The sequence below is a fragment of the Lactuca sativa genome, chromosome 4 (genome assembly GCF_002870075.4).
Source record: "Lactuca sativa cultivar Salinas chromosome 4, Lsat_Salinas_v11, whole genome shotgun sequence".
Taxonomy (NCBI): domain Eukaryota; kingdom Viridiplantae; phylum Streptophyta; class Magnoliopsida; order Asterales; family Asteraceae; genus Lactuca; species Lactuca sativa.
Window position 1 is genome coordinate 11521876 of NC_056626.2, and position 26913 is coordinate 11548788.

Here is a 26913-nt window from a genome sequence, read left to right on the forward strand (position 1 = left end):
TTTGCCATTTTCGGACCTTTTTATCATTTTAAGGCATTTTGATGCCGAAAATCACACCAAACTCATATTTTTCCTATCTCAGACCCCTTAAAATTGTATTTTATGCCAAAATCAATTATTTTAATATATTTATATAAAATAATACCCAAGATTTAAAAGAGATTTTTAGAGGATAAAGGGGTTTGACTTTGTGATGTGATGCAAATCCTCCATTTTCCCATGAAAACCCCAGTTAAACACACATTATCCTTAGAAAACAAGCTTAACCCACCAACCCTCCATGCAAATGCCAAGTCACCCTTATCCCCCCCTTTAGATACGTGAACTCCTTTCCTCCGTTATTCCACTCCTCACTCTTCACTTCCAGAAAACCCTCAAGAATACTCTCAACTCCTTCAAGCTCCAAGTTCATCTCTTAAAAGGAAATTCCCAGATTTCTTGAGTGAGTATTTTATCCACTTTAAATAATTATTCTTCACATTATTCTAAGATTTTATTATATTTACACATAAAAATTATTCTTAGAATACTCTGGAGATTTAAGAATCTTCCAAGTTTTGGAGCTTGGAAACTTCCTCATCACTCTTCAAATCACCCAGCAAACAAACCAAGGTGAGCTTCATACCCCACCTTTTTCTATATTATAGTGTTTTTGGGGGAGAGTACAAGTCAAATCTTGTCTAAATACTTGAATAATTGCATATATACGTATGTGTGGATGTGTTTGTGAAATATTATTAAAATATTATTTTAGTGATATTCTTATGAACGTAAGTTTTCACAATATCATGAAGAATAGTAGGTAACTAAATCATCCCACAAGGGATATTTTAGGTACAAAAGAGCCTCCAAACTTTTGGTTGTGTCCAACTTAACCCCTTTAATTATACTCTCATGTCCAAATATAGAAGTATAAAAAAGGGACCTTGATTTGTTGACACTATTTCTAGGGAGTTTCAAAAATGAGAACTTTGTGACTAATTGCAAACTATTATGGATCATATATGAACATTGATAAATAATTTCACCAATGGAAATACACAAATGAAGCCTTTATGACAGAAAAAATTATATGTCATAAAGCTGCTGTCATAAACTCACACAAGTCAAAGTTATATATATAAATCACAACTTGGCATTTTCCGATAATTTGAGTCGCCATCCTAATGTTCCGGATCCAATCCATAAAGTTGGAACCATCGAAGATGACCTTCCCACATAGGTTCATGAGGGAAAAAGAGTCACTAGGGTTCGATCCAGAAGTAGTGTTGTTGGAAGACATCTGAAAGGAAGAGAACACGATTAGTTCAGATATAAAGATAGTCCTTAATAAAACACCAAATGTAATATTAAGGTTAGGATCCAATCACAATATATATATCATAACTTATAAGAGGGATGTCGTAATCTAAGTTATAATTGGTTTTTAGAAATTCCTAGATTCTTTTGAGATTCAATGAACTTTTCAAAGGCATGTTTCAATCTCGAGTGTGCCCTCCAAGTTTTGTGACTGGGACACCGAGGATCACAAAACGAGGTGTGAAGTAACCATGCAAATCACTTGGTTCCCTTAATGTTTATCACTCAATCGATATGTCGATTAACCACACGCGCTCCACCGACCTATAATAAACCTTAAGTCACACTTTACCTACCTTTTTAAGTCTAAGTTAGTGTGTCGGTTAACCACACACGCTCCACTAACGACTTAAACAAAGTGTAAAGTGTAATTTCATGGATTAGCACCTTATTCACATTTTCCTAAAGTAACTAAGATTGGGAATTTAATATAACATTTAGTTACTTTATAATAACCATCATAATTTTAATGAGAATTTTATAAGTCCTTGTCATACCCGTTTGGCTAACGATCCTCCACCGATCAAGGAAGTGGTGGGTGAGAGTGGACACCCATTAAGTTGTCATTTTATAGGCAGCAACCTTATACCGCCCTTATAGACCGACTTCGTGAATGAGGTCTACTAACGGTAAGACGAATTGATCTTATACATACATACATATATATATATATATATATATATATATATATATATATATATATATATTGTTAACTTATAATATTATAAAGTATAAGGGTTGATTTTTAACTTTTAAAAATCTAGGGTTTGGAACTAAAGTTTATTAGATGACTCTACATGTTCCAAAACTTGAGGGCAAGTTTTGTAACTTATGTATTCTTTTAATGGATTTAATACAAAGTGACTTTTGGTTATCCATAACTTGAGGACAATTTATGGACTCCATTAAAACACATAAACATCATGAATTAATCATTAAATAAGTAATTCCTATGATCTATCAAGACTCATAAGAACATGAATATTCATATAAAAATTTCAAGAACATATGAACACATGTAATCATGTAATTTTGATATTAACCATTGTAAATGGATTAGAACAACCATTACACCATCTAAAACAAGTTTTACAACACCAAAACAGTTTAGGGTAATGTTTCTAATCCATTTCCAGCAGCAAAAATCGAAATTCTGCACCTGGGCAACACGTCGAGTGAACGAACTGACTCGTTGAGTTGGTTGAAGTTTCACTTGGACTCGTTGAGTCCCCCCATGGACTAGTCGAGTCCCTTGTGCAGACAGCTCAAAAATTCGAGTTTTACACTATTTTGCATCAAATATTAACAAAAAAACTAGGCTCTGATACCACTGATGGGTTATAAGCATTCTAACACTCCTAATTGTACATGCAACCCTATAAAACCTTGGATCTATGTTTGTCTAAAATACATGCAAAATATGATTTCCAAGGTTCATAATCCTATCTAGCATACATGGGAAACTTTTATCATAAAAGATGGCTAGAATTACATACCTTGTATTTGATTTGATTCTTTGAAAACCTTGAGAGCCTAGCACCCAAAATGTGATGCCTCAAAATACTTCACACAACACCAAGTGCTTTGGAATAACTTTAAGAGAATGTAGAACACTTGCAAAATCGGCTTGCCCTCTCTATCTTGCTTCTCGTGCCGATTTTGGTGAGCTTCATATCCTTTATATAGTGTGTTACAATTAGGGTTACACCATGTAAACCCTAATGTAACATGGTTCTTCATTTCCATGACCCATGGGTTTGTAACTCCCATGGAGCATCCATGGAACATCCTAAGGGTCTTAGCCCAACTTGATAATCCATGGAGCCTTTAGCCCACTATACAAGTTATGGATGATTTACATAATCAACCCATATATTTATTTAGTCATCTTTTGACCACTTAATTAATTCTAGATTAATTATTGATCAATACTAATTAAATAATATTATTAATATATTAGAACTTATAATATATTAATAAACCACAAGTGTTATTTCTCTAATTTAGTCTATCCAAATGCATGATGCCATGCAACCCAAATGGATCATGCCAGGTCGGGTCAAGTACATACTAGAAATAGTTATGGACTTAGACACCTTATCTAATAGTTATTTTACCATTTCATTCACATTGTGACCTTCTCACGTAAACGGTAATGTAAATTATATTTTGGTAATGATAGTCATACTTGGAAAATATACAAAAATTTACAAACAAACAACATACAAAACATTCGGGCCTTGGTAGAAGGATACTTTTAGTAGAAAATATAGGATTTTCTAGGAGATACAAACATTTACTACAAACACTTACAAACATTTACATCAAACATTTTCAAACACTTTCATACAAACAATGACATTAAAATACATATGAACTCACCAGCTTTAATATTGATCTACGCTTTCAAAATAACTTGTATTCTCAGGTCACTAGTAGACAGGTACCGAAGACCAGGTTTTGTGAAGATAGAGCTTTCAAGACTCGTCTTTATTTTAATTACTTATTTTTGGTGTCTTATAAACTATACACAGAACACACTTGTATTAAAATTATATTATTAATGCAATGGATGATGTTGTTGCTTGTTTACTATTATGCCTTGTTGTGATACTGTACATGACGTCCTCCGCCCCATAACGTTTCTACCATTCCGGTTTTGGGGTGTGACACTCATTTCACTTTCTATCTCCCAGATAAGGTTCGGGCCAAACGTATGTTTCCATCATACAAGCACTAAATTAACCATCTTTTGTCATAACTTCTACGTATCACGGTGAACACTTGCTTCATGTTCTTCAATCAATATATTTTTCTCATCAATCCTCATTTCCAAAAGTGGAATCAGGAACTTCTCCGTTAAACTTCCTAAAATAACACACATGAAAGCTGTTATGAATACCGTCCAGTTATTTCGACAACTCCAGCTTGTAAGCTTGGTTTCCCACTATTCGAAGAACTTTGAACGGTCCAATGAATCATAGACTCAATTTTACTCGCTTTATAAATTTAATAAGTTCCTTCCATGGAGAGACTTTAAGCAACATTTGGTCTCTAATTTCAAATGTAATCGGTTGTTGCTTTCTATATGTATATGTCTTTTCACGGTCTTGAGTTGATTACATTCTTTATCTGATTACTTTCAACTTCTCGGCAGTCTGATGAACAATCTCAGGACCTATAAATTGCTTATCTCTAACTTCAAGCCAACAAGATGACATACAATATTTTTGTCCATGCAACGTATGATAAGGTGCCATCTTAATGATCTAATGGTAATTATTATTGTAGGAAAACTCTACAAGGGTAGATATTCATCCCATTTACCCTGAAATTCTAAGGATACATGCTCTCAACATATCTTCCATTGTTTGAATCGTTTTCTCCATTTGAAACCTAGAAGTGAAACAACTATCACGCTCTGACACAATTGTCAATGGAGCATTGTGAATACTAACTATCTCCTTCACATAAATGTTTGCAAGATTGTCCATGGACCATCTCTCATTGGCTGCTATGAAATGCGCACTCTTCATGAATCGATCTACAATCATCCAAATAATGTCATGACCATTCTTCGTCCAAAGGAAATGAGTCACAAAATCCATGGTGATGTCTTCCTACTTACACATGGGCACTGGTAAAGGTTCCGAATTCTCATATGGTTTATGATGTTGCACTTTAACTCTCGCACATGTCATACACTCTATTACATACTTAGCGACATCGAGCTTCATTGTCGGCCACTAGTAGTAAGGTTTTAGATCCTTATACATCTTAATGCTTCTTGGATGAATTGAGTACATGGTTTTGTGAGCTTCTTCCGTTAGAAACCTCTATTCCTCCCATCTTATGCACCCAAATTCTATCTTGGAATACCTTCAATCCTTGATTGTTTGTACCAAACACTAAATTTTTGCCTAAACGGTCCTATTTTCAGTTATCTCCTTCCAAAGCATCATTTTGAGCCTTCTTGATACTTTCCACATTCGTCGAGACAATTTTAATTCTTAACGCTCTTGGCCTTTTTCTTTATAGGTTTGTCTTTCTACTTAAAGTATCTTCTATGACATTCACCATACCAGGGTGGTAAAGTATATCGCAATCATAGTCATTGAGTAATTCTAGCCAACATCTTTTGTATCATGTTCAACTCCTTCTGATTAAAGAGATATTAGAGACTCTTATTATTCGTGAAAAGTTTACACTTTATGCCATAAAGATAATGTATCCATGTCTTTAGTGCGGAAACTATTGGTGCCAACTCCTAATCCTAAGTAAGGTGGTTATGTTCGTGTGCTTTCAGTTGTCGGGATGCATATGCTATCACTTTATCTATCTATAGGCTAGAACAAAACCTAACCCAACTCGTGGTGTATCACTATAAACCGCAAAGTCTTTAACTCAGTCAGGTAATGCAAGGATTGATGCTTCCCACAATCGCTCCTTTAGCTTTTTGAAAGCTTCTTCATGCTTTTCACTCCATGTGTAGGTAGCTCCTTTGTGGTTCAAAGCTATCAATGGAGCAACTATTAAAGAAAAGCCTGATAAACCTTATGTAATATCAAACTAATCCCCAAAAGCTACGAATCTTAATGGGACTCTTTGGTCGTTCCCATTTCATTACTGCTTCGATATTTGTTGGATCAACCATTATTCCTTCTTGATTAACCACATGACCCAAGAATTGCACCGCTCGAATCAAAAATCACATTTGGAGAAAATTTCATACAACTTATCCTTTTTCAAAACTTCTAATACTTATCTCAAGTGTTTGACATGCTTCGGTTGGCTCTTCTAGTATACGAGAATGTCATCGATGAACACTATTATAGATTTTTCGAGGAAAGGTTTACAAACCTTATTCATCAAATCCATAAATGTTTCTGGAGCATTGGTTAGTGCAGATGACATAACCAAAAACTCACAGTGTCCATATCTCGTTCTAAATGCGGTATTCTCAATATCTTGCTCTCATACCTTCAACTGGTGATACCCTGACCTGAGATTAATCTTTTGGAAAACGCTCACACCTTACAACTGATTGAACATGTCATCTATCCTAGGTAATGGGTACTTATTCTTCATTGTCTCTTTATTCAACTCTCTGTAATCTATACTCATTCTCATGCTTCCGTCCTTATTATTCACGAATAGCATTGGAGTTCTCCAGTGTGAAGAACCATGTCTTATAAAACCTTTGTCTAATAATTCTTGAAATTGCATCATAAGATCCTTCATCTCTGCCGGTGCTAATAGATATGGTACTTTTGTTATCGATGTGGTTCATAGCAACAAGTCTATCTGTAAACTCTACTTTTCTTTCAGGGGGAATCCAGGAAGATATTCGGGACAAACTTCTGGAAAGTCACACGCCACTGGTATTCTTTACGTATCATTCTTCTCCTTATTCGCATCGATCACGAATGCTAGATATGATGTACATCCTTTGGCCAAATACTTTATGGATTTCATCATCAAGATGATTCCAGAGTTCACTCAAAATTTGTCCTCGTACACCACAAACGATTCTCTTCCCGGAGGGTTCACTCTCACCATCTTCTTCCTACATAGTATCTCGAGTCGTTTGTACCAAGCTAATCCATCTCTAATACTATGTCAAATCCATTTAACTCAATGGGCAATAATTCCTCGTGAAACTGATTCTCGTTTAAGTCAATGACGATGTTTTTCTTGCATTCGCTAACAGGTACAAACTTGACACTAGCAACTTCTACTGCCAAAGCACTATCTAGTCTATCTACATGCAGTGCCAGTCTTCTACCAAATTTGTGTGAAATAAAGGAGTAATTAGCTCTGGAGTCAAACAATATATTGGCAGACAAATCATTTACTGGGAAGGAACCTGAAGCGACATCTGATTCCTCCTCGGTTACTTCAAGAGTCATTTGGAATGCTCTCGCCTTTGGCTTTGGTGGCATATTTGCCTTTGCATCCTCCTACCTCTTCGGATAATCCTTCTGAATAAGTCTATCCTATCCACAGCTGTAACACACTCTCTTGTTGAATGTGAACTCATTAGAATAGTGATCGGTTCTCCCACATTTGAAACGAGTTACTTCATCACTGCTGTCACACCCCAAAACCGGAACGGTGGAAACGTTCTGGGGTGGATGACGTCATGTCAAGTATCACAACATATGCAGTATAGTAATCAAAGTACAACAATCATTACATTAATAGTAATAGTTTTACATGGTTTACATTACATGGAAACATTAAAGTAATACAAGTAGTAATATAGGTGCAGCTTGGTACTAAACTGTCTTCACCAAAAGCGCCTGAGATGTACCTGTCTATAGCTGACCTGAGAATACAAGTTATTTTGAAAGCGAGTATCAACATTTTTATAAATTCTGGTGAGTTCATAAGTATTTAGTGTCATTTGTGTAAGTTCAAAATAACTTTATAAAAGTAGTAGTTTAAAATCAACAGTGTATTAGAGTCCTCTCCAGAAAATCCTATATTTTCTTAAATAAAAGTAGTCTTCTACCAAGACCCGACAAAGTTATGTTGTAAAAAGTAATTTTCCCTTAAACACTATCATTACCAAAATACGGTATTGATTTTAAAGAAAGTAGGAGAAAATCAGGGAAAATAACATATGCCTCAGCAGTGAAGACTGCTGACTAAGGCAAAAGGAATCATAGACTCCAGGAGAGTATCGAATGAATGACACGCCTGGCTCAGTCTAACAAAAAAGAGACACATACCCCAGACTGTATCAAATGAAAGATACAGCTAGCAAGGTCTAAAACAATGAATATAGACCCCAGAAAATATCAAATGAAAGATACATCTAGCACGGTCTAAAATAGTGAATATAGACCCTAAACAGTATCAAATGAAAGATACAACTAGCACGGTCTAAAACAGTGAATACAGACCGTAGACAATATCAAATGAAAGATACAGCTAGCACAGTCTAAAACAATGAATACAGACCCTAGACAGTATCAAATGAAAGATACAACTAGCACGGTCTAAAACAGTGAATACAGACCGTAGACAATATCAAATGAAAGATACAGCTAGCACAGTCTAAAACAGTGAATACAGACCCTAGATAGTATCAAATGAAATATACAACTAGCACGGTCTAAAACAGTGAATACAGACCCTAGACAACATCGAATGAATGATACGTCTAGCAAAGTCTAAAACAGTGTAATTCTAGGTGTGTATACTCGAGGTGTGTATTTTCTAAGTGTGTATATTCGAGGTATGTATTTCTAGGTGTGTATTTTCAGCATACAGTGTTAAACGTCATTACCTTAAGGCCATGAATTATAAGGTAACATGGAGATACTCATAGCCATACTGATCGATACTAGAGTACTTGACGCCCTGCAAGTGTCGGTGTAAATATGACATTTGTCACCCCTTGGCTTGGTAGGCCGTGGACTATAGCTAGCAGTCAGGGTGCGGGGGTGTCAATCCCACATAGATCTATACACACAATGTCCGCTCTCCCTACAAGAGACTCTGGTTACCAACTAGACAACGGAGAAGGCCGTGTCCTGAAGATGTATCCCAAATAGTGAATTTTGATGAAAGTGCTGGACTAGCAATAAAGACTCATAACTGAACCGACCGACGTGAAAACCCATATGTCTATACATGTACTCATGTTATATAACTGATGATCAAACGACCTTCGGATGGATATCCGATCCCACCAGACCATATCTCAACGAAGAAAAGGAAATAGGGCGAACTAGCCTTCCTAAGTCCTTTAATCATTATTTACATAACTATACAAGTACAGGCATACCTTTAACTAAGTGGAAGCGTCTCGTGAAGTAGAAGCTTATCGTGAAGTAGAAGCATTAACAAGTAAAAGCGTATCGTGAAGTAGAAGCGTGTTGTGAAGTAGAAGCTTATCGTGAAGTAGAAGCGTTAACAAGTAAAAGCATATCGTGAAGTATAAGCGTTATCAAGCAAAAGCGTATAGTGAAGTAGAAGCGTGCTGTGAAGTAGAAGCTTATCGTGAAGTAGAAGCGTTAACAAGTAAAAGCGTATCGTGAAGTGAAACCGTTATCAAGTAGGAGTATAAAAACATGAAATAAATCTTTGATGAAAACTTTGGAAACCCTTTATACGTAAGAAATCATGACTTTGTATTCTTTTGTAAAATAAGTTTGAAAATCCTTAGAAATCCTTTGAAAACCTTTCATAAGCACATCTTGATAAAACAATATAAGTAAAGATTTGAACAAGTAAAGTCGCTTTGGAAAAACCCTTTTATAGTATCATACTTGGCAAAACAGTTGACAGTGTAACAAATCCTTGTGCATGCGGGTTATCAGTCACATGTGATTGATATGATAACTGGCATGTTTAACTTGTATTCCCCCCAATAAAAACATGTAAAAACATTTAAAAGGTTTATTCAGGGGTATGAACTCACCTGATGTAAGTGGATCCGACGAAGGTGCCGGTTGGGTGCTCGGTGTCAAGTAAAGACTTGAACACACTTAGTGACCTATTAACATATGATAATATATTTTTACATAAAATTAGTACATATAATACTAATTAAACAAGTATACGCATCCTAAAGTGCGGAAAACACTTTGGTTAAGTGCTTGGAGTGTCCCGGGTAACATTTAAGGGTGCGAATGGCTTAAATAGGGAGTTTACTCTCCAAGAGTAAACTATTTATAGAGTTCACGACCCTGGGACTAACTCCCATGAGTTTACGACCGTAAACTCATGGTGAGGGTGTTATAGGATGCCAAAGTGTCTTATATCCCTTGTAGAATTATGCTAAGTCCAAATATAAATCACATGAGTGGATTTAAGGCATCTAAATGGACCAAATAGGAGTTTACGGCCCTAATCAAGGAGTTTACGGCCGTAAGCTCCTATGTACATATTCCTTTGGTGTTTTAAGGGCTTAAATGATAGAGAATAAAATCCTATGCATTTTTCCAAGTCAAATGGGGAGTTTAGGGCATCATTTGGGCACTTAATGGGAGTTTACGGCCCATGGACCAATTCTATGGGGGTTTACGGCCGTAAACTCCTATTTCCTTGGTTTGTTTAATGTTTAAAGCATTTACATCAATGGGATTTGCTTCTAGACATTTTCCAAGGCCATAGGAGGTGTATGGGGCATTTCTAACCCTTGAACTCGAGTTTACTCCCCATAAAGAGGAGTTTACGGCCCAAGCATGTTCTTGGGCAGTAAACTCAAGTTTACTCCCCAAAATTCTAGTTCAAGGTGTTCTAAGCTCGTTTGTGCAAGTCTACAAGTCATATCTAAGCCTTAGGGGCAATTTGGAGGGGTTTGGGGCTTAAAAACCCCATTTAGGGGTGTTCACGGTCCAAGAGTGTTCTTGGGCCGTAAACACATAATCTTGCCCCTATTTTATGTCTTAAACTCGAATTTTCATGCTAAATAAGCTATACAACAAGTTAGGGTAGATTGCTTACTCGTTTGGGGCTCGAAACGGACGATTTTGGCTCGAAAATAAGTTGTAGAGAGAGAGTGTAAAGAGAGAGAGTAAAAAGGGTGGAAATGAAGTTTAATCTCCCTTATATAGGGGCTTGAGTTGGAGCTCAGTGGAAATCTACCCGATACTGCCGTTAAACGGGGCTTTTGGTCGCACCCGATTTAGTGGTCGTATTTTGACTTGGTTGAAACTAAAATTTTCCAAGGGATAATGAGGGTGTATCTAATTTGTTTCAACCCTTTCCAAGTCATTATAAAAGTCTCACATTAATTAACCTCTTCCAAAAGGTTAACGGACAGTTTATTAAAACTAGGCTTATTAACGGAAGAAGGGGTTAAATATGACGGAATAAATTTCGGGTTGTCACAACTGCATCTTCCATAATGCTTATTCTTGCACTTCTCGCACCAATTTTTTTCATTACTTCCCCTAAACTTCTTTGTTGTTGGGGCCAAATTTTGAGAATATGCTATTCTTGTTGGATCTATAAGATCCTTCAAACTTTTTCTTCACTCCTACCTCTGCTTTCTCCAGACCCTTCTCCCTTAATTAGGTCTCAACATTCTTGGCTGTCCAGATGGCGACCTTCAAGGTGGTTGCTTGCTTGACCATTGAACTGAAATTCGTTGGTAATCTATTAGTAAACTTGTTGACCTTGGAAAGTTAAGTTGGAGCCAAATAAGGAACAAGCTTCATTTTCTCCGTAGAACATGAAGTGTACTCGTTGACGCTAATCTTTCCCTTCTTTAGGTTATGTAATTTGTTGTTAATCTCCAGAAGATCCTGCTTAGAGCAGTACTATATTTTAAATTGCACCAGAAAGTATTCCCAAGGCATCTTACTAGCTTCTCCATTGGGCATGGTAATAGCTAGAAACTTCTACCAGCTTAATACCTTTGTCTTCAATTGTCTAACCGTGAACACAGTCTTCTGCTTGTTGCTACAGTCACAACTCTCAAACACCATCTCCATCTCGGAGATCCAATCCATGACTTTCATCGGTGTTGGGCTTCCAGAAATACTCGATGGATTGGATGTCATGAAGTCCTTGTACTTGATTGGTGGATTACCAACTAGAAAACTCGAGTAACATAAAAAAAGATTGCTAGGTTTGTCTTAGGGACTATGCACCGGGAGTAAGTTCCGACGTTCAAGTTAGATTGTTGTGTGAAGTGAGTCAACTCTTGTTGGCAGGAAAGAGTTGAAGGAGAGGACTATAAGGTGACTTTTATGTATCCATGAGAGAGAGAGAGAGAGTGTGTGTGTGTGTGTGTGTGTGTGTGAGAGAGAGAGAGAGAGAGAGAGAGAGAGAGAGAGAGATGTTTGCTTGTTGGAAGGTGAGGCCTTCTATTTATAGGAAGGATAAGAGGGTGTGAATGTGATAATTATATTATATTAGATACATCCCTCTTACACCATCAACCTTCTGAAATGTTGTATGATGTCAACACATATGACATTTCAGACTTAAGTCTAACCGAAACTAAATGCAAATCTAAAAGTTTTCTTTCGCCGAACAAGGTCATAATTGTAGTACACTTTATATGATTTTTATGTTCAATCCCCTGAGAAGCTCTAAAAAATTTCATGGAAAAGAAATCTACTAGATAAGAAATTTTAAGGAGATTACCATTATCGAGTCGAACATAGATACCATTTTTACACCCAATTTGAGAAGTTCTTAGGATTGTTCATAGAAAACATTTTTGTAAATTGCCATCAGTTGCATGTGTAGTTGTAATGGTCATAAAGTTTAGGCACATGTCTACAAAACCATGTGTTGAATAGTCCGCATCATTACATATATAAACCCAACATAACTAAATAGTTAGTATGTAATCACTCATAATGCCAATAATATTGAAACTCAATAGTTATTATTATTATTATTTTTATTTACGATTCTTTTTGCTCGTACCAAATGGCTTGTAGCCTATCGGTATCCGGTGTTGTCCTTCCTTTTTGAGGTTGAGGGTTCAAGTCCTATCGTGGACATAGATGAATTTAACATGTAGTTTAGGATATATTATGGTTAAAAAAAAATCAAATCAAGTTTATCGGTTTTAATAGGCCAGAGGCCTGCAACAACTGAAATGGACCAAATAGGGGGCTCTTATGACAGCCCAAAAGATAAGCCCATTCCCATGGCCTAAATTAAGAAGACCTCTAGTCGATCGCTCTCTACGATTTCATTTTTCTTTGTCTTGCTACTCTCTCATCGATTAGGGTTTTACTGCCTCTCGTTTGCGTTTCAATTTATTCGATAGGATCGCAATTCCTTTTAAAATTTTGCAGAGGTAATCACAATTCACCTGATTGTGAGTATTGATTCTCATTTACAGGACGTTTCAATTAATTTTATGTTTTTACCTGTAATTTGTAATTTGGTATCCGTGAAGCGAAAATGGAGATCGCTTATATTATACATGATTTGGTGAGATGACGGTGTTACCTATTTTTGTGATAGGTGAACGGCGATGTCTCGTGTGTATGTTGGGAACCTGGATCCACGTGTTTCCGAGCGAGAGCTTGAAGATGAATTTCGCGTCTACGGTGTTCTGAGGAAGTAAGTTTTGCTTAAATTATTTGTGATTTTTCATATCAATGTACTCGATATTTGTTCTTTGTGTTTGTTCGTATCATCAAAGGTAATGTAATTAATCAGTAAAAAAGAGATAAACAAGAGAACTTGTATGAAGCATCGTGTTATACATTGCGTGATACATCTACGAGTTAAACTTTTTCTCTAACCTCTTAGATTTGGTATTCTGTGAATGATGGAACACTTTGAGAAGATATTGTTTATTATTTTTGTAATTAACATCAAAGTTTGAGACTTGAAAGTACTTGAAAGCATCAAGTGTGACATGATATAATCTTATGGTATACTTTCATTTTTTGTGAAAGGCTGTAAATTCCTTGTATATCAAACAATATACATGCATATTTTGGTTCAATCTTCTACTCTATGCTGCTTGCAGTTTTCTAAGCACTGGTTTTGTCCTTTTAATAAAAAACTAACTTTTTTAAATGCTCACCTATCATTGTTATTGAACTGAATGCAGTGTGTGGGTTGCTAGAAGGCCACCTGGTTATGCATTTGTTGAGTTTGATGATCGCAGAGATGCACTAGATGCTATTCGTGCATTGGATGGTATCTTCTTCCTCTAGACAGAAACATTAAAATTCATAGCCATAATGTTAGATATCATTGGGTTTATAATTACATGTCTTATTAAACGGCATCACAAATGTATTTGAATGTATTCAGGGAAGAACGGGTGGCGAGTAGAGCTCTCCCACAATTCAAAGGACGGTGGAGGCGGCGGGCGAGGCGGTGGTGGCCGTGGACGTGGTGGTGGTGGTGGTGATGACCTGAAATGTTACGAGTGTGGTGAGCCTGGTCATTTTGCCCGTGAATGCCGCCTACGTGTGGGCCCACGTGGGTTAGGTAGCGGGCGGCGTCGCAGCCCTAGTCCCAGACGACGAAGAAGTCCAAGTTATGGTCGTCGGTATGTCGCGTTTATTATAAATATTTATAAAGTTGGCTACTTTTTCATTTTTCCAAAGTTTTTTATTGATTATAAAGTTATTTTTTTGTTTTTGGAATATGACTTCTATTTTTGTGAAAATGTGTTTGTTTTACAGAAGTTATAGTCCGAGATACAGTCCACGTGGGAGAAGGTCTCCACCTCGCCGGAGCATATCACCTTACAGAGGACGTGCCAGCAGATCGCCACCTCCATATCGCCGTGCCAGGCGTGATTCCCCATATGCTAACGGGTATGTTTCTTGTTTGTTTGATTTATTTTTGTTTTTGTTTATAAATGCTTATGTAAATGCTTGTTTTCAGAGTTTAAGATGGAGTGAAGAAGGAATGGATTATGGAAGGACGAGAATGGAAAAATGATAGGTTGGGGTTAATATGTTTTTTTTCGTGATGAACAAATTTGGGGTAGGGTTCTATTTATTATATATTTATATATGAATGATGAATCATGATGATGATGATGATGACATTGTGGTGTGTTTGTACCTGGCATCCGATGTGGAACTGCACTTTATACCCGCCAAAAAGGGGTTGCTCATCGGCTTAGAGGTCCATTTCTTTTCTTCAATTGCTTTGTTTACTCTGTCATGAAGCATGATATTATTATTAGTATTATGATATTTAAGTGTATTTTGTTTCTAAACATTTTTTTTTAATTTTTTCTTTTATATATTTTGAGGTTTGGTTATCGGCTGAGAACCAACCAACCAACCAACCATCGTCTTCATCATCATCTTCTAGTTTCTGCATCATCTTAAGACTACTACTACTACTCTTGACACACGGTTTAGCTTCGCATCTTCATCTTCATCTCTGCTTCTTCTTTGAAACTGCAAATTTTGGTCATCAACTATTTAATGACACTCTGACTCTGCGACAAAGCTTCTCACGTCTTTAACACAGTCAGTCCACTTATCTTGGTTCTTTGTCTGCTGGTTGCTGAGCTTTTGTTGTTTCTACTCGCCAAAAAGGTAAAAACAGTGACTTGTTGACTCCGCCTTGTACCCTTTTCTGCTGGGGCTGTGGGTCCTACTTTTGCTTTTGGGCTCTAGTGAAACCAGTCGCCAACGTTTAACGGATTATATGGTGAATACCTCTACCTGGTTCATATGTTTGGTGTTTGTTTTGACTTTGTTTTCTCCCTGAAGGTCGCATATGTAAGTAAAGTAGTCATGAATATGTTGATAATTAATCCTTGAATTCAAACTTTTTTAATCACCACATGACTGAGCAGGGTCCTAGAAAGGGTCCCAGAAAAAAAGATTATTTTTTAATTTTTTTTGGCGCAGATATTTTAGTGCATTCGCAATGGTCACCATTATTATATTTTTTTTTTAATTGACAATTCAATATAAAAGCTATCTTAAAAAACCTTCACCAATAAAACCTTTTCAAATAATCAAACATTCATCCTCATCCATAAATATTCTCTAAGGTTTATGGATCTGTTTTATATTTTTATTAGTTTTATAAACAAGTGAATTTATACTTTATGTACCTAGTCGGATTGTGATTACTATTGAATGAATATCCCGTACTTTGTTTGGTATTCTAAATCGTAAACAAATTTCACCTGTTTTGTTTTGCGACTTTATTTAAAATTTTTTTTCGAGATAATGTATTTTAAAATGGATTTACATAAATTAAATCTTTTTCGAGTTTAGTGATGACAAATAAATTACATGTGGCCTTTAAAAAGATAAAAAACGATTGGCTTTAAATTGGAATATGAATCACAATTTAAACTTATCGCTTACTGCAAACATGATAAATAAGATATTGTAACTTGGTGGTATTTAGAAAATTGTGGATATGGTTCTTTTTTATGTTTTACATTTATTTTAATATTTCAATAATTATAAAGAGAAGAAAGAAGAAAACCCCACTTCATCATCACATGTTCTTCATCTGTAATAAAACCAAATATACATTTCGTATATCGATATGCACACTGAAAATTTAAAAAACCCACATATAATGTACCCTGCAACTCTAAAGCATTAATTCATCACACACAGTTTGTGAATTTAGAACATAAATACATACACGCCAACCAACTCTAATAAATCTTTCTCATATTATAGACATAGAAAGTAGAAACTACTATGGCCTTTACATTGCATGTCACTTTACATTCGAGGCATACGAGGCATCTCAAGCATAAACCGTTTGTCATTAACATATGATCTCTGATGCTAAGGACACCTTTTCACCCATGAGTAAACACAACAATCTAAATATCATCCCACACTGGAGACATCTTTTATAAGTATATCAAAATCGTCACGACCATATGTAACAGAAACATAATTTCTCATATCCTCTTCACATCGCATCTTTTATTCTATCACATTCTAACTTAGCCATCAAAGTTCACATTCGGTGGCCAACTTTGTGGTGTATTCTAACAACATTTTCTACGTGGCGACTAATATCATGTACTTATGACGTAGCAACGTATGTGCATTCAACCATGACCAAATTTTGTATCATTATTTGGTGCCATTTATGGGGCCGGACACAAAACAACAATAGAAAAATGAATCCAATGGTTGTATTGTTTGGTCTTATTTCCAACAATGATGACTCTCAAGAAAGGAGCCGGTCTGCGCCAATGGAACAAACACCTTTGGTTCACACATGAGGCCTCCCGAAGTCTTGATCATATTATATGGTGCATTTTGTAGTTGTGCAAGTGATCTCAAACATCAAAACCAAATTTTGTTATATTATTAATCAATTTACTTGGTGTGAAGATTTTTAGGGAAGATAGAACGTCAAATTAGCGTATTCATTCTACATCAAATTATGAATTCCTTCGAGATGTTTAATTCTAAGTGATGGACTCGCCAACCTTGTTTCGCCTATTGAACTGGCGTCTGTGATTAAAGTCGATAGAGTGCAAGTGATCTCGATAGGTAGCCAGCTGATTGCAACATAGTAAGACTTGACCAAACAATTGTTCAAACGAACTCGACTCTCGAGTATGTAGCACATCATGGTGGTACATAATGAAGAATACACATAAATACATAATCAAATAGATTGTTAATTCCGATCTCAAAATTGAAGATTTGATGTGGTGAGAGATTGCCTTGCAAAGAAAGTTATCAAACCATGTAAATCACCGGTTTGTGTGGTGTTTTTTAAAAAAAAAAAAATATTTATCGTCGTGTATATGATTATTGGCAAAAAGAACAATATACAAATAGTATTTAGTACAATTGACGTTGCAAAAAGATTTTCAATAGTTAGAAAACCATATGGTTAATTTTAATGACATGGTATGTCATGTGTAAAAACAAATAGAAAGACCAAAAAACCATAATTTTTGGTGGTTTTACTAGCATTATAATATATCTTAACTAGAAAATTTTAGGTTGCTATCTTTGATAGATTGGATGCTACATATAGCTAGTTATTTTCATCAATATATAAAACAATGGAAAATCCATCAAATCTTTGTTACGTGTATTTAACCCCTCTAACAATGGTAATAATGTAAGGGTAGTGGGTATTGATGTGACAAAGGAAGATAGTTGTTGATCCGACGCTCCTGGTATCGGAGGGAACACCACCACCCTCCTGCTAAGTGTATCACACAAAGAAAGTTGAAGCAATCCTCCCGGAAAGTGGGAACAAAGAAGAGGAAAGAAAGCAAGTTGCTGATGTGGTGCTTCCGAAATGCAAGATTAGAACCTGACCCTTTCAGCATGGTGGCTCGGGAGGGAGGCACGACATTGATACATACCATCCATCCTAAGAATTGTTTTTTTTTTCAGCATTGCGATCATATAATATTAAAATCCAGTTTGACAAAAAAATTACTTTCGTAACAAAATTTAAAAAGTAGGAAAAGAGTGAAAACAAAAAGTAGTTTAGGGACCATTCTGCAAAATTATATTTGTAAAGTCTGAAATCAAAAAAGCAAACGGAAAAAGGAAAACCTCAGTTTGCAATTTTCACTTTTCAAGGCGAGAGAGATGGCGATGGATGGGAGCAGCGGAGGTGAAGAATTCGCAGTTGGATGCTTGCTATCGATAAAAACTACTTTTGGAGACGAATTTGAAGGTCAAGTCATAACCTACGATCGCCCTTCTAACATTGTCGTCCTCCAAGAAGGTTTGAAATCGAACCCACAATCACGCCGCAACATTAGGTTACTCAAAGCCAACTACATCAAAGAGTTTTCCTTTTTGGGTCAATCTGATGATCCACTTGATCTCAAGAAATGCTATCTCGATCTCAATTCACTCCAATCTAAAGAAGATGCCGCCGTTAGGTTAGTAAATCGATTTGTCTATGGAATCCCCCGCCATGTGTTTGTAAAATTGTCTCAATGAATTTACCATTCTTCTTTAAAGCCAAAAGATGATACAGAGTTACTTGCAGATTTTACTCGACTATAACAACACTATTAACAGTTTTTATTTTGCTTTAATTAACAAATTCAAATCGATCTTCTTCAAGTATAAATTTAACTACTTTGACATTCAAAATCGAACTCCTTGTTGCTCTTTCTATGGCGGTGGGTTTAAAAAATCTTTCTTTCCGCAAGTGCTTTCCATATTTTTGTGAAATTATTCAAACGAACATGTTAAGAAATCGAGATGGATCGTTTTGTTGGAGTGCCTGCCATGTGTTTTCAAAATCAAATTTCTTTCAATAAGCTTTGGTGGAACATTGAGATGGTGTTTCATTTGAATCATAAGTATTACCTTTTTAAATGCCTACCAATTGTTTGTGAGAATGCTTGAATTACTTGTATTAGCGAGTTGAGATTGATGTATTTTGATTGGATTCTTACAGACAAGCAGAGATAGATGTTGAGAGAATCGGGGTTGGTGTTACTGCAGAGGCTCAGAGCATTTTTGATGCTTTGTCTAAAACGTATGCATCTCTTTTTTCTCATCCCTTTGCTACTCCTTACTTTAATATGTATCTTTGATCCCTATATATTTATTCTATATATCTCCTTTCTTACCTATTCAATTTGTATTTCTAATCATAGTTTAGACCTTAGAAAAGCATGCTGTGATATAGTATTTGATCTTTAATGCTCTTAATACATACTAAAAAAAATTACAAAGTGAAAAGCATGCAATGAGCCTCTTCTTTCTGTATAACTTTTTAAAATTTTAATTGGCATAATACAAATTTATTATTTGTTATTTGGTAAAAAAAAGGCTGCCTGTTCGGTGGGACAAGAGCGTGATAGTGGTGATGAACGAGGTGCGTGTTAGCAGTCCATATCTTGCTGAATCTGTTACAGGAGGAACTCCTGCTGCCAATGAGCGAGTCAGGAAAGTGGTAAGAAAGTTACTAATTATTATTTTTATTAATTAATTTCCAACATAAATCAAATAATAATTAGTTAGAAAAAGAGTATATGTTTAATTGTTGAATTGTTTTCTTCAGCTTGAGCTTGAAAGGAGGAGGTTGCAAACTCGTGGATCTGGTCAATAAACACCAGGAACATGAACAGGAAAAATATTTAATATTTGGAGGGAAGGTATCAAAAAGTGATAAAAAAACACTAAATTAACCAAAGTTTTCCATTTCCATAATTTCTTTGTTGTCACTATTATTATCATTCAGTCCAATGAATATTTTCTCCCCTCAAATTAAATTATGTTAATCTCGGGTTTGAATGCTTGGAGGGATGTTTACAAAGACATGGTCTTACTCTTATGTTATGCTCCTGCTTTTGGTTAAAAAATTTATATATAATAAAGAACAAAGTTATTAAAAACATGAAATCAACATAATAACTAAACATCACCCAATTTTTTAACCTCAAATGTTGATTGAAGTAATGGTTTTCTATTATGAGAGTGTTCCTTAATATCTGAGATATACAATTATGCATATATACAACAATAATTCTGGTTTTAATACTTAATGGGATTGATGTTTACCACAAATATCATTTGTGTACTTGAATGAATGACCATAAGTTTGATGTTTTGCATGTTGGATCAGTGTATGATGCTCTTAGTATATTACTATATTTATGTAGTTGGAGAAACATGGATTGAGAATTTTAGATGCCCCAAAGTTAGCTTGAAGGAACCAAATCCGTCTTTATCAAATTCTTATTTAAGAGTGTGGATGAGGATGACGTTCGCTTTGAGAGTGAAATATTTTGTAAAGCTCCATCTAATTTGTTAAATTTTAAGCATATATAATATTAATAAAGTAAAAATTGTACAAAAGGATAACATTAAATAAAATTAAATTTCATGAGAATGGTTAAGAATTTTGTTAAAGCTTCATTCTTGATGATAATAATGGTCAAGAATAAACTTTTGTGGCTTCTTATATACCATTTTTATGCTTATGAATTCCATTTTTTTAAACTGTCAAAACATTCTCATCATCATCTTATTCATTTTTTAATTACAATCTCAGAAACATTTTAATCATTCTTTACTTACAACAAGTACATTATCTGAAAATGATTTTTTTTCTTCAGAATGTGCTATTCATGGCCATACCCGATCCAATCCAATCTCATGCCCTTCAAAATACATAAAATTATAATCAAATTACTAAAAGTAAAATATAATAAGTTAATCATGTGTATTAGGACAGTGTACCTATAAACCTGTACAATTGAAGCTAACCATCTCTTCAATTCTTTTATCCCACTCTTTTCCAAGAACATGACGTGGCTTTAGGATCTTGAGCACAAAAACTTACTAGCTTTTGTACCCATGTAGTTAGAGTCAAATTAGGCTTTCGAACAATTTAATCAATCTAATCATTAACACCATTTGACATTACCTTTATTAGTAAAACAAAACATAATCAAGAAAACCACAAAACTAAAATGGAACTATAAATGATTATATACCCATGAAATTAAACTAACCTTCGAAAAACCCGCCCACATCATGATCATTGTGTCTCTCCCACATTGCCGCTGCCTTTTCGAAAATTTTCGTTATTTCTCAAAACTAATCATAACTTGAAACACATAACGACTTAAGGGGAGAATAAAAATTAAGCGATTAACATTGTTAGGGTGTTAAATCCAACAAATAAAATGAGTACAATGGACTCAAAAAACATTATTATATTGCACTAAAAAGTAGTGTAAGACAATCAAGGTCAATCCTCAAAGATAAATAACTAATGTATATATCTCTTTGCACAAAGTACAAGTTAGTCACTAGAAAAGGGGGGGGGGGGGGGGGGGGAATTTTTTGGGATGATTCTGCATTATTAATTTTATTTTTTTTCATTATTTCTATTTCATTTTTGTTTACACGATATTAAGTAAACAACTAAAAGAATAATAAGCTGAAAGAGAACTTAGACATGTAAAGATTCCAATCTTATGTTTGACTATCTTGGTAATGTGATTCAGTTATGATGTCATTCATTCAATTCTATTAACAAACTTTAATACTTTTCATTCACCAAGTTATTAGGTTCAAAACATGCTCTTTGAAACTAACCTAATCTTTGAATTCACGTCTAAATAAGCTCTTAGAAATAAACAAAAGATTGCATTCAGTTTTATGTAAATGTTCCCAACAACATGTAATACTCCTCACAAGCGTCGGAACATAAGAATGTGTGAATAAGGTTTACAGTAAAATAGTTTAATGGAAGTCAAGTTAATGCTTGTTACCAATTTAATTCACAAAACAATTAGTAAATTTTGCAAATTAGATAACCGGAATGATCTAGCCGACTAATCCCAATTTAAGTGACCAATAAAAATCAAAATCAAAATCAAACTTTTAATTGAATCAAAATCGAATTCACTCGATAGAAGTTGAACATAAACATCATGTCATATGATTAAACCACAAACCATAAGTCGAGACATAGAATTGGAAAAAACTAGGGTTCTAACCACACATCAGACCATTATCATAATATAGAAAACTAACTGTAAATTTGATACCCATGGTTAGCAGAAAACTATCGATGGGGTCAAAATCTTTTTAACTTGCTCTAATGGTCCACAATATGATTTTTGTTTTATAGATTTGATCCCTATCAAACTTTCATTTTTTTTTTTTTTTTTTTGGATTTGGTCAAACCTGAACTTGAAATGATAATTCTACCTCTTAAATAACTATACTCGATATTTATTTAATTTTGTTTTAATTAATAATAAAAAAGATATTGGGCCCCACATCTACCACCCAACCCATACATATAATTTCTTTTTTTCGCGCTCCTCTCCCATGCACGAATCCACCTGCTAAGATTCAAACTACACTACTAAGAATTGGCTGAACGAAGGTTGCAATGGTTACTTTGTTAGTGGTGTTTTTTGAACACCAACAAAATGTAGGCGACAATGATTTCTCTAATGTTAGCGATTTTCGAGAACCCACAGAACGTACACAATTATTTTCCTGATCTAAAAAGTCCACGGAGAAAGAGAAAGTATAATGGTTTCTCTGGTCTGTTCATTCCTCACTATATATATATATATATATATATATATATATATATATATATATATATATATATATATATATATATATATATATATATATATATATATATAGAGAGAGAGAGAGAGAGAGAGAGAGAGAGAGAGAGAGAGAGAGAGAGAGAGAGAGAGAGAGAGAGAGAGACTTTTTTATTTTTTTACTCAAAAAGATCATACATAGAAAAAGGTAACAAAAAAATTGAAGTAAATAGTTATTTCAAATATGTAAAATTAAAAAAAAATTCACACGTGTTTGGAAACTAAACGGACCAAAATTAAAATATAAGCCCAGTTCAATAACCCATGAGAAAACCATTGATGATTGGGTATTTGAGTTTGGGCTTATTGACACTATTTTTATATTCCCGTATTTAAATTCCTTTAAAATGCTTAGTATAACAGCATTTTTTTAGTCACTGGAAGGATATAATGTTATCATGTTGGCTAATAAATCACACGTCATGACCATTGACCAACACATATATATCTAATCTACCTACTTGTCGACAAAATGCAATCCGAAGTGGTAATGCTACATCAAAACGCTACACATACACACACACACCCCAAAAAAGTCCTTCAAAATTCAAATCCCTTAGTTTCACACAACACCCTAATTCAAGGAGATTTTCTCTTTCAACTCCTAAATTAAATTTTACTTTTGAAGAAAAGACAATCACACCACTTTGTCTTCATACAAGACTGTTGTGAACCAAAGAATTTCTAGCCCAGCAGTATCCGGTGTTGCACTCCCTCCTTGAGGTTGAGGGTTCAAGTCCCATTGTGGACGTAAATGGATTTAAGGTGTAATTTAGATTAGATTTGCCATTTCAAAAGAAAAAGAAAAAAACAAGACTGTTGTGACCACGCTTTGAAGTTTTGTATTCACTTCACAAAACATCAATCGCTACATCAAATTAATGTTATGTGGTATTTTAATTGATTACAATGATTAAAAATAGTATATATATGGAAATGAAAAAGCAAATATATATATATATATATATATATATATATATATATATATATATATATATATATATATATATATATATATATATATATATATATATATATATAGAGGACTGAAAAAAGACATGAGACAAAAAATGGAAGTAGACGCTCCCCTTCATTTTCTGCTTTTCGTCGCATAAGCATGCTTATATAGATAGCATCCAAAGCTACCATACATATGAGTTGGAAACCCTACCATTACATTGCCACCTAAAAAGCCATCTCCTTCTTCTTTTCTTTTTGCACTTTTATTTATTCTTCACCCGTATTATGTAACATCATTAATTATTAATATATAAGTAGCTATCTTGAATACATCACCGACACAAGAATCAAATATATATTTGAAAATTTGGCTTAGTTAGATCATATATGCAGTCTTGTATCCGAATAGCTATACACAGACGACTCAAGTTTTTGCCTTTTTGATTTAGACGTCGATTTGATCAAGTGCGTTTCAATGCATATATATACAGTGTTGTATCTATATCTTTGTGATTTGTGAATGTATGATGACATGCATGCAAGAAATCATGTCATCATAGACCCTCGGCTGCATTCCACCTCCACACATTCAATGTATACATAATCAAATAATGTTGACTTCTTAAGACCTACAATTATGAGCATTCCACCGTGTAATTAATTAAGGCCATATATATTACGTGCATGAACTCCAACCATGCACCTCACCTATCTTTCAGAAATCATGATTGTTCGATAGATCGTAGTCATAGTTTGTTGACTATGGTCTACGGATTATGGAAGTATGGCCGGATGGTTGTTCAAATAATACTATGTATGATTCCATATATACACAGACATCTACAATTATTTTTATATACATAGTGTATGTATAGATAAAAAGGTGCAAAATGTATTTTTGATATCAAGGAGCGTACGTATATATGTATCATCAAATTTACAAGGACATGCAAATAATATTTAAAGTTGAAGGTCAAGTACAAATGGTATTATCTTTTTGGCAAAATTTTCTTTTTCTTGGTTGTTATATTCTCCCATAAAGAAGTTGGAGATAGGTGATAAGGACCTCAAATACCCCACCGAATATTTTAGGGGGTGTGTTGTCTAAAATTCCACCATTAGATGAATGAAAAAGTCCCACCAAGATCACAAGTCAAGAAATAATTGTATTATGTTACGTATAATAATATATATCGACATTCATTTTCTAAGACTTGACGAGGTCATTGGTGCAAACGCTTTAGTGTTTACTAATTGCCTTGATCATATGCCCTTGAGAAATATACATATATAATACAAACTTCCTGTCTCAACACCAACAATGCAATACAACTTTATTAAATAAATAATTACCGAAATACAATTATCATTTCAACTTTCAAGTTCCTTTACTTTTGAAAAATATGAGACTTTTACGTTATCCCCACAAAGCAATTATTTTAAATTGGAAAACCCAAAGCTTAAAATATTCACTCAAAAAGATGAATTTATGGGGTCTATCTTTATCTTTATTTGTGAAAATATATAAAGTTATAAAAAAGATTGGATGATAAAAGAGATTCATTGGTTGCTCCCTAGCTACATACAAGCATGTGTATGACCCCTAAAGCCAAAAACTCTACAAACATTTCATAGTGAGTGAGAAAATAGAAAGTAATTTTGGCTTTTATAAGCCCACCTGTGTTGTAGTACACACATACTTTGGATTCCACACTTTAACTGGGATTTGGGGTTATGAAATAAAGAGAATGTCAGATGACATGTTAGATAGACTTGTGTTGGACCCCCCACTCCATTTTGCATACTACATCATATGCCACTTGGAATGCATTTCTTGCGATATGCCCATAATCTCAAGAAATAGTATTCATATTACTACCATGTCATTAATATTTAGTTTGATGATATTTATCGGTCTATAGAGATAATAATGTTATATTGATAATTGGTTCAAGAAATAAATATATTCATACAAAATGGTAACATGACATATACTTATATATATGCTAACATTTTAGGCATGATCATATAGATAATATAACCAAAGTTTCTGCATAGTTATTGAATTCTGATGCCTTGAGTAAGATTCTGACGCAGAACTAAAGCAAACAATAAAGAGAAACTCAAATATTTTATTAGTGAAATTCAAGATGCATATAAAAACTTATAAAAACTCTTCATGAAGGGTGAAGTTAAATTTGATGGGCATGACCAAATTTGGAAAATTGAAATTGACAATAAATTATAATAAATAATATTTTAAATAGGAAAACGAATTTCAGAAAACAATGAAAACGAATATTATGTCATTAAAACATAATAAAATAAAAACGGAAATTGTTTGAACATTATGAAAAACTGAGATTTGGGGAGCCTAAACAGTGGAATTTAAGGGTCGACTTCGTTGATATATCGCAGTCTCAAAATGCCTTACGGATAAAATTGTGCTCATTTCAAGTTGGGCATCTTTGGACTCTGTTTGTCTTTCTCCCACTTGTCCATAAAGACTTATACCAAATCATCTATGTGCTCCATATCAATTCATGTGTCGGATATTTTGAATATTGCATCCTTGTATAGATTTAAAATGATAACATGACTTACTTATATGTATAGTGTCACTTTTCTTAAACTATAATAAGATCTTTTTATTAGAGGCATGTCATTGATAAACTGCCCATCATCTACTAATCAAAAGAACTTAAAAGATCAAATAAAATGACATATTGAAGAACATACATTTAAAAGTTGAAAACAAAACAATTATAGAAACTCCAGCTCATAAATACAATCTAAAAACAATGAACAGACAAATTACATCTAGACACCCAAACTTCCAATTGTCACTTACGGCGACCCATAATAAAGTGATAGCAAATCTTAACGTTCTTTTTACAAAAGCAACCACTTTGGTCCCCAACAATTTATCTCTCAAACTACATCACTTTCTCACTGTATATCTATCTTACACCCAACTATATATAAAGTGTTTAATCATCATACATAATTGGCTTGTTCACAGTGGGTTTGTTTGTCATGACCGAAATAAATGTAGGGGTAAGATGAAT

General features: G+C 34.4%; 2 protein-coding genes across 2 annotated transcripts; both read left to right on the top strand.

Annotated features, from left to right (window-relative positions):
- Positions 1-12996: 12996 nt before the first annotated feature.
- On the top strand, positions 12997-15609 carry LOC111887216 (serine/arginine-rich splicing factor RSZ22). Its single transcript, XM_023883380.2, has 6 exons — positions 12997-13135; positions 13306-13404; positions 13904-13992; positions 14110-14350; positions 14487-14621; positions 14692-15609. Exons 2-6 carry the CDS (start codon positions 13316-13318, stop codon positions 14696-14698), a joined length of 561 nt encoding a protein of 186 aa, XP_023739148.1. The 5' UTR covers positions 12997-13135; positions 13306-13315; the 3' UTR covers positions 14699-15609.
- Positions 15610-18324: 2715 nt separating this feature from the next.
- LOC111887222 (uncharacterized) lies at positions 18325-20017 on the top strand. Its single transcript, XM_023883391.3, has 4 exons — positions 18325-18670; positions 19198-19278; positions 19575-19698; positions 19807-20017. Exons 1-4 carry the CDS (start codon positions 18372-18374, stop codon positions 19852-19854), a joined length of 552 nt encoding a protein of 183 aa, XP_023739159.1. The 5' UTR covers positions 18325-18371; the 3' UTR covers positions 19855-20017.
- The last annotated feature ends 6896 nt before the right edge of the window (positions 20018-26913 follow it).

Excerpts from the sequence above, each read along its gene's own strand:
- LOC111887222 (XM_023883391.3), top strand. The coding sequence starts at position 18,372 with ATGGCGATGGATGGGAGCAGCGGAGGTGAAGAATTCGCAGTTGGATGC. Across the intron at positions 19,279-19,574 it reads TTTGATGCTTTGTCTAAAAC|GCTGCCTGTTCGGTGGGACA; the intron begins GTATGCATCTCT and ends GGTAAAAAAAAG. Across the intron at positions 19,699-19,806 it reads ATGAGCGAGTCAGGAAAGTG|CTTGAGCTTGAAAGGAGGAG; the intron begins GTAAGAAAGTTA and ends TGTTTTCTTCAG.
- LOC111887216 (XM_023883380.2), top strand. The coding sequence starts at position 13,316 with ATGTCTCGTGTGTATGTTGGGAACCTGGATCCACGTGTTTCCGAGCGA. Across the intron at positions 13,405-13,903 it reads GTCTACGGTGTTCTGAGGAA|TGTGTGGGTTGCTAGAAGGC; the intron begins GTAAGTTTTGCT and ends AACTGAATGCAG. Across the intron at positions 14,351-14,486 it reads AGTCCAAGTTATGGTCGTCG|AAGTTATAGTCCGAGATACA; the intron begins GTATGTCGCGTT and ends TTTGTTTTACAG.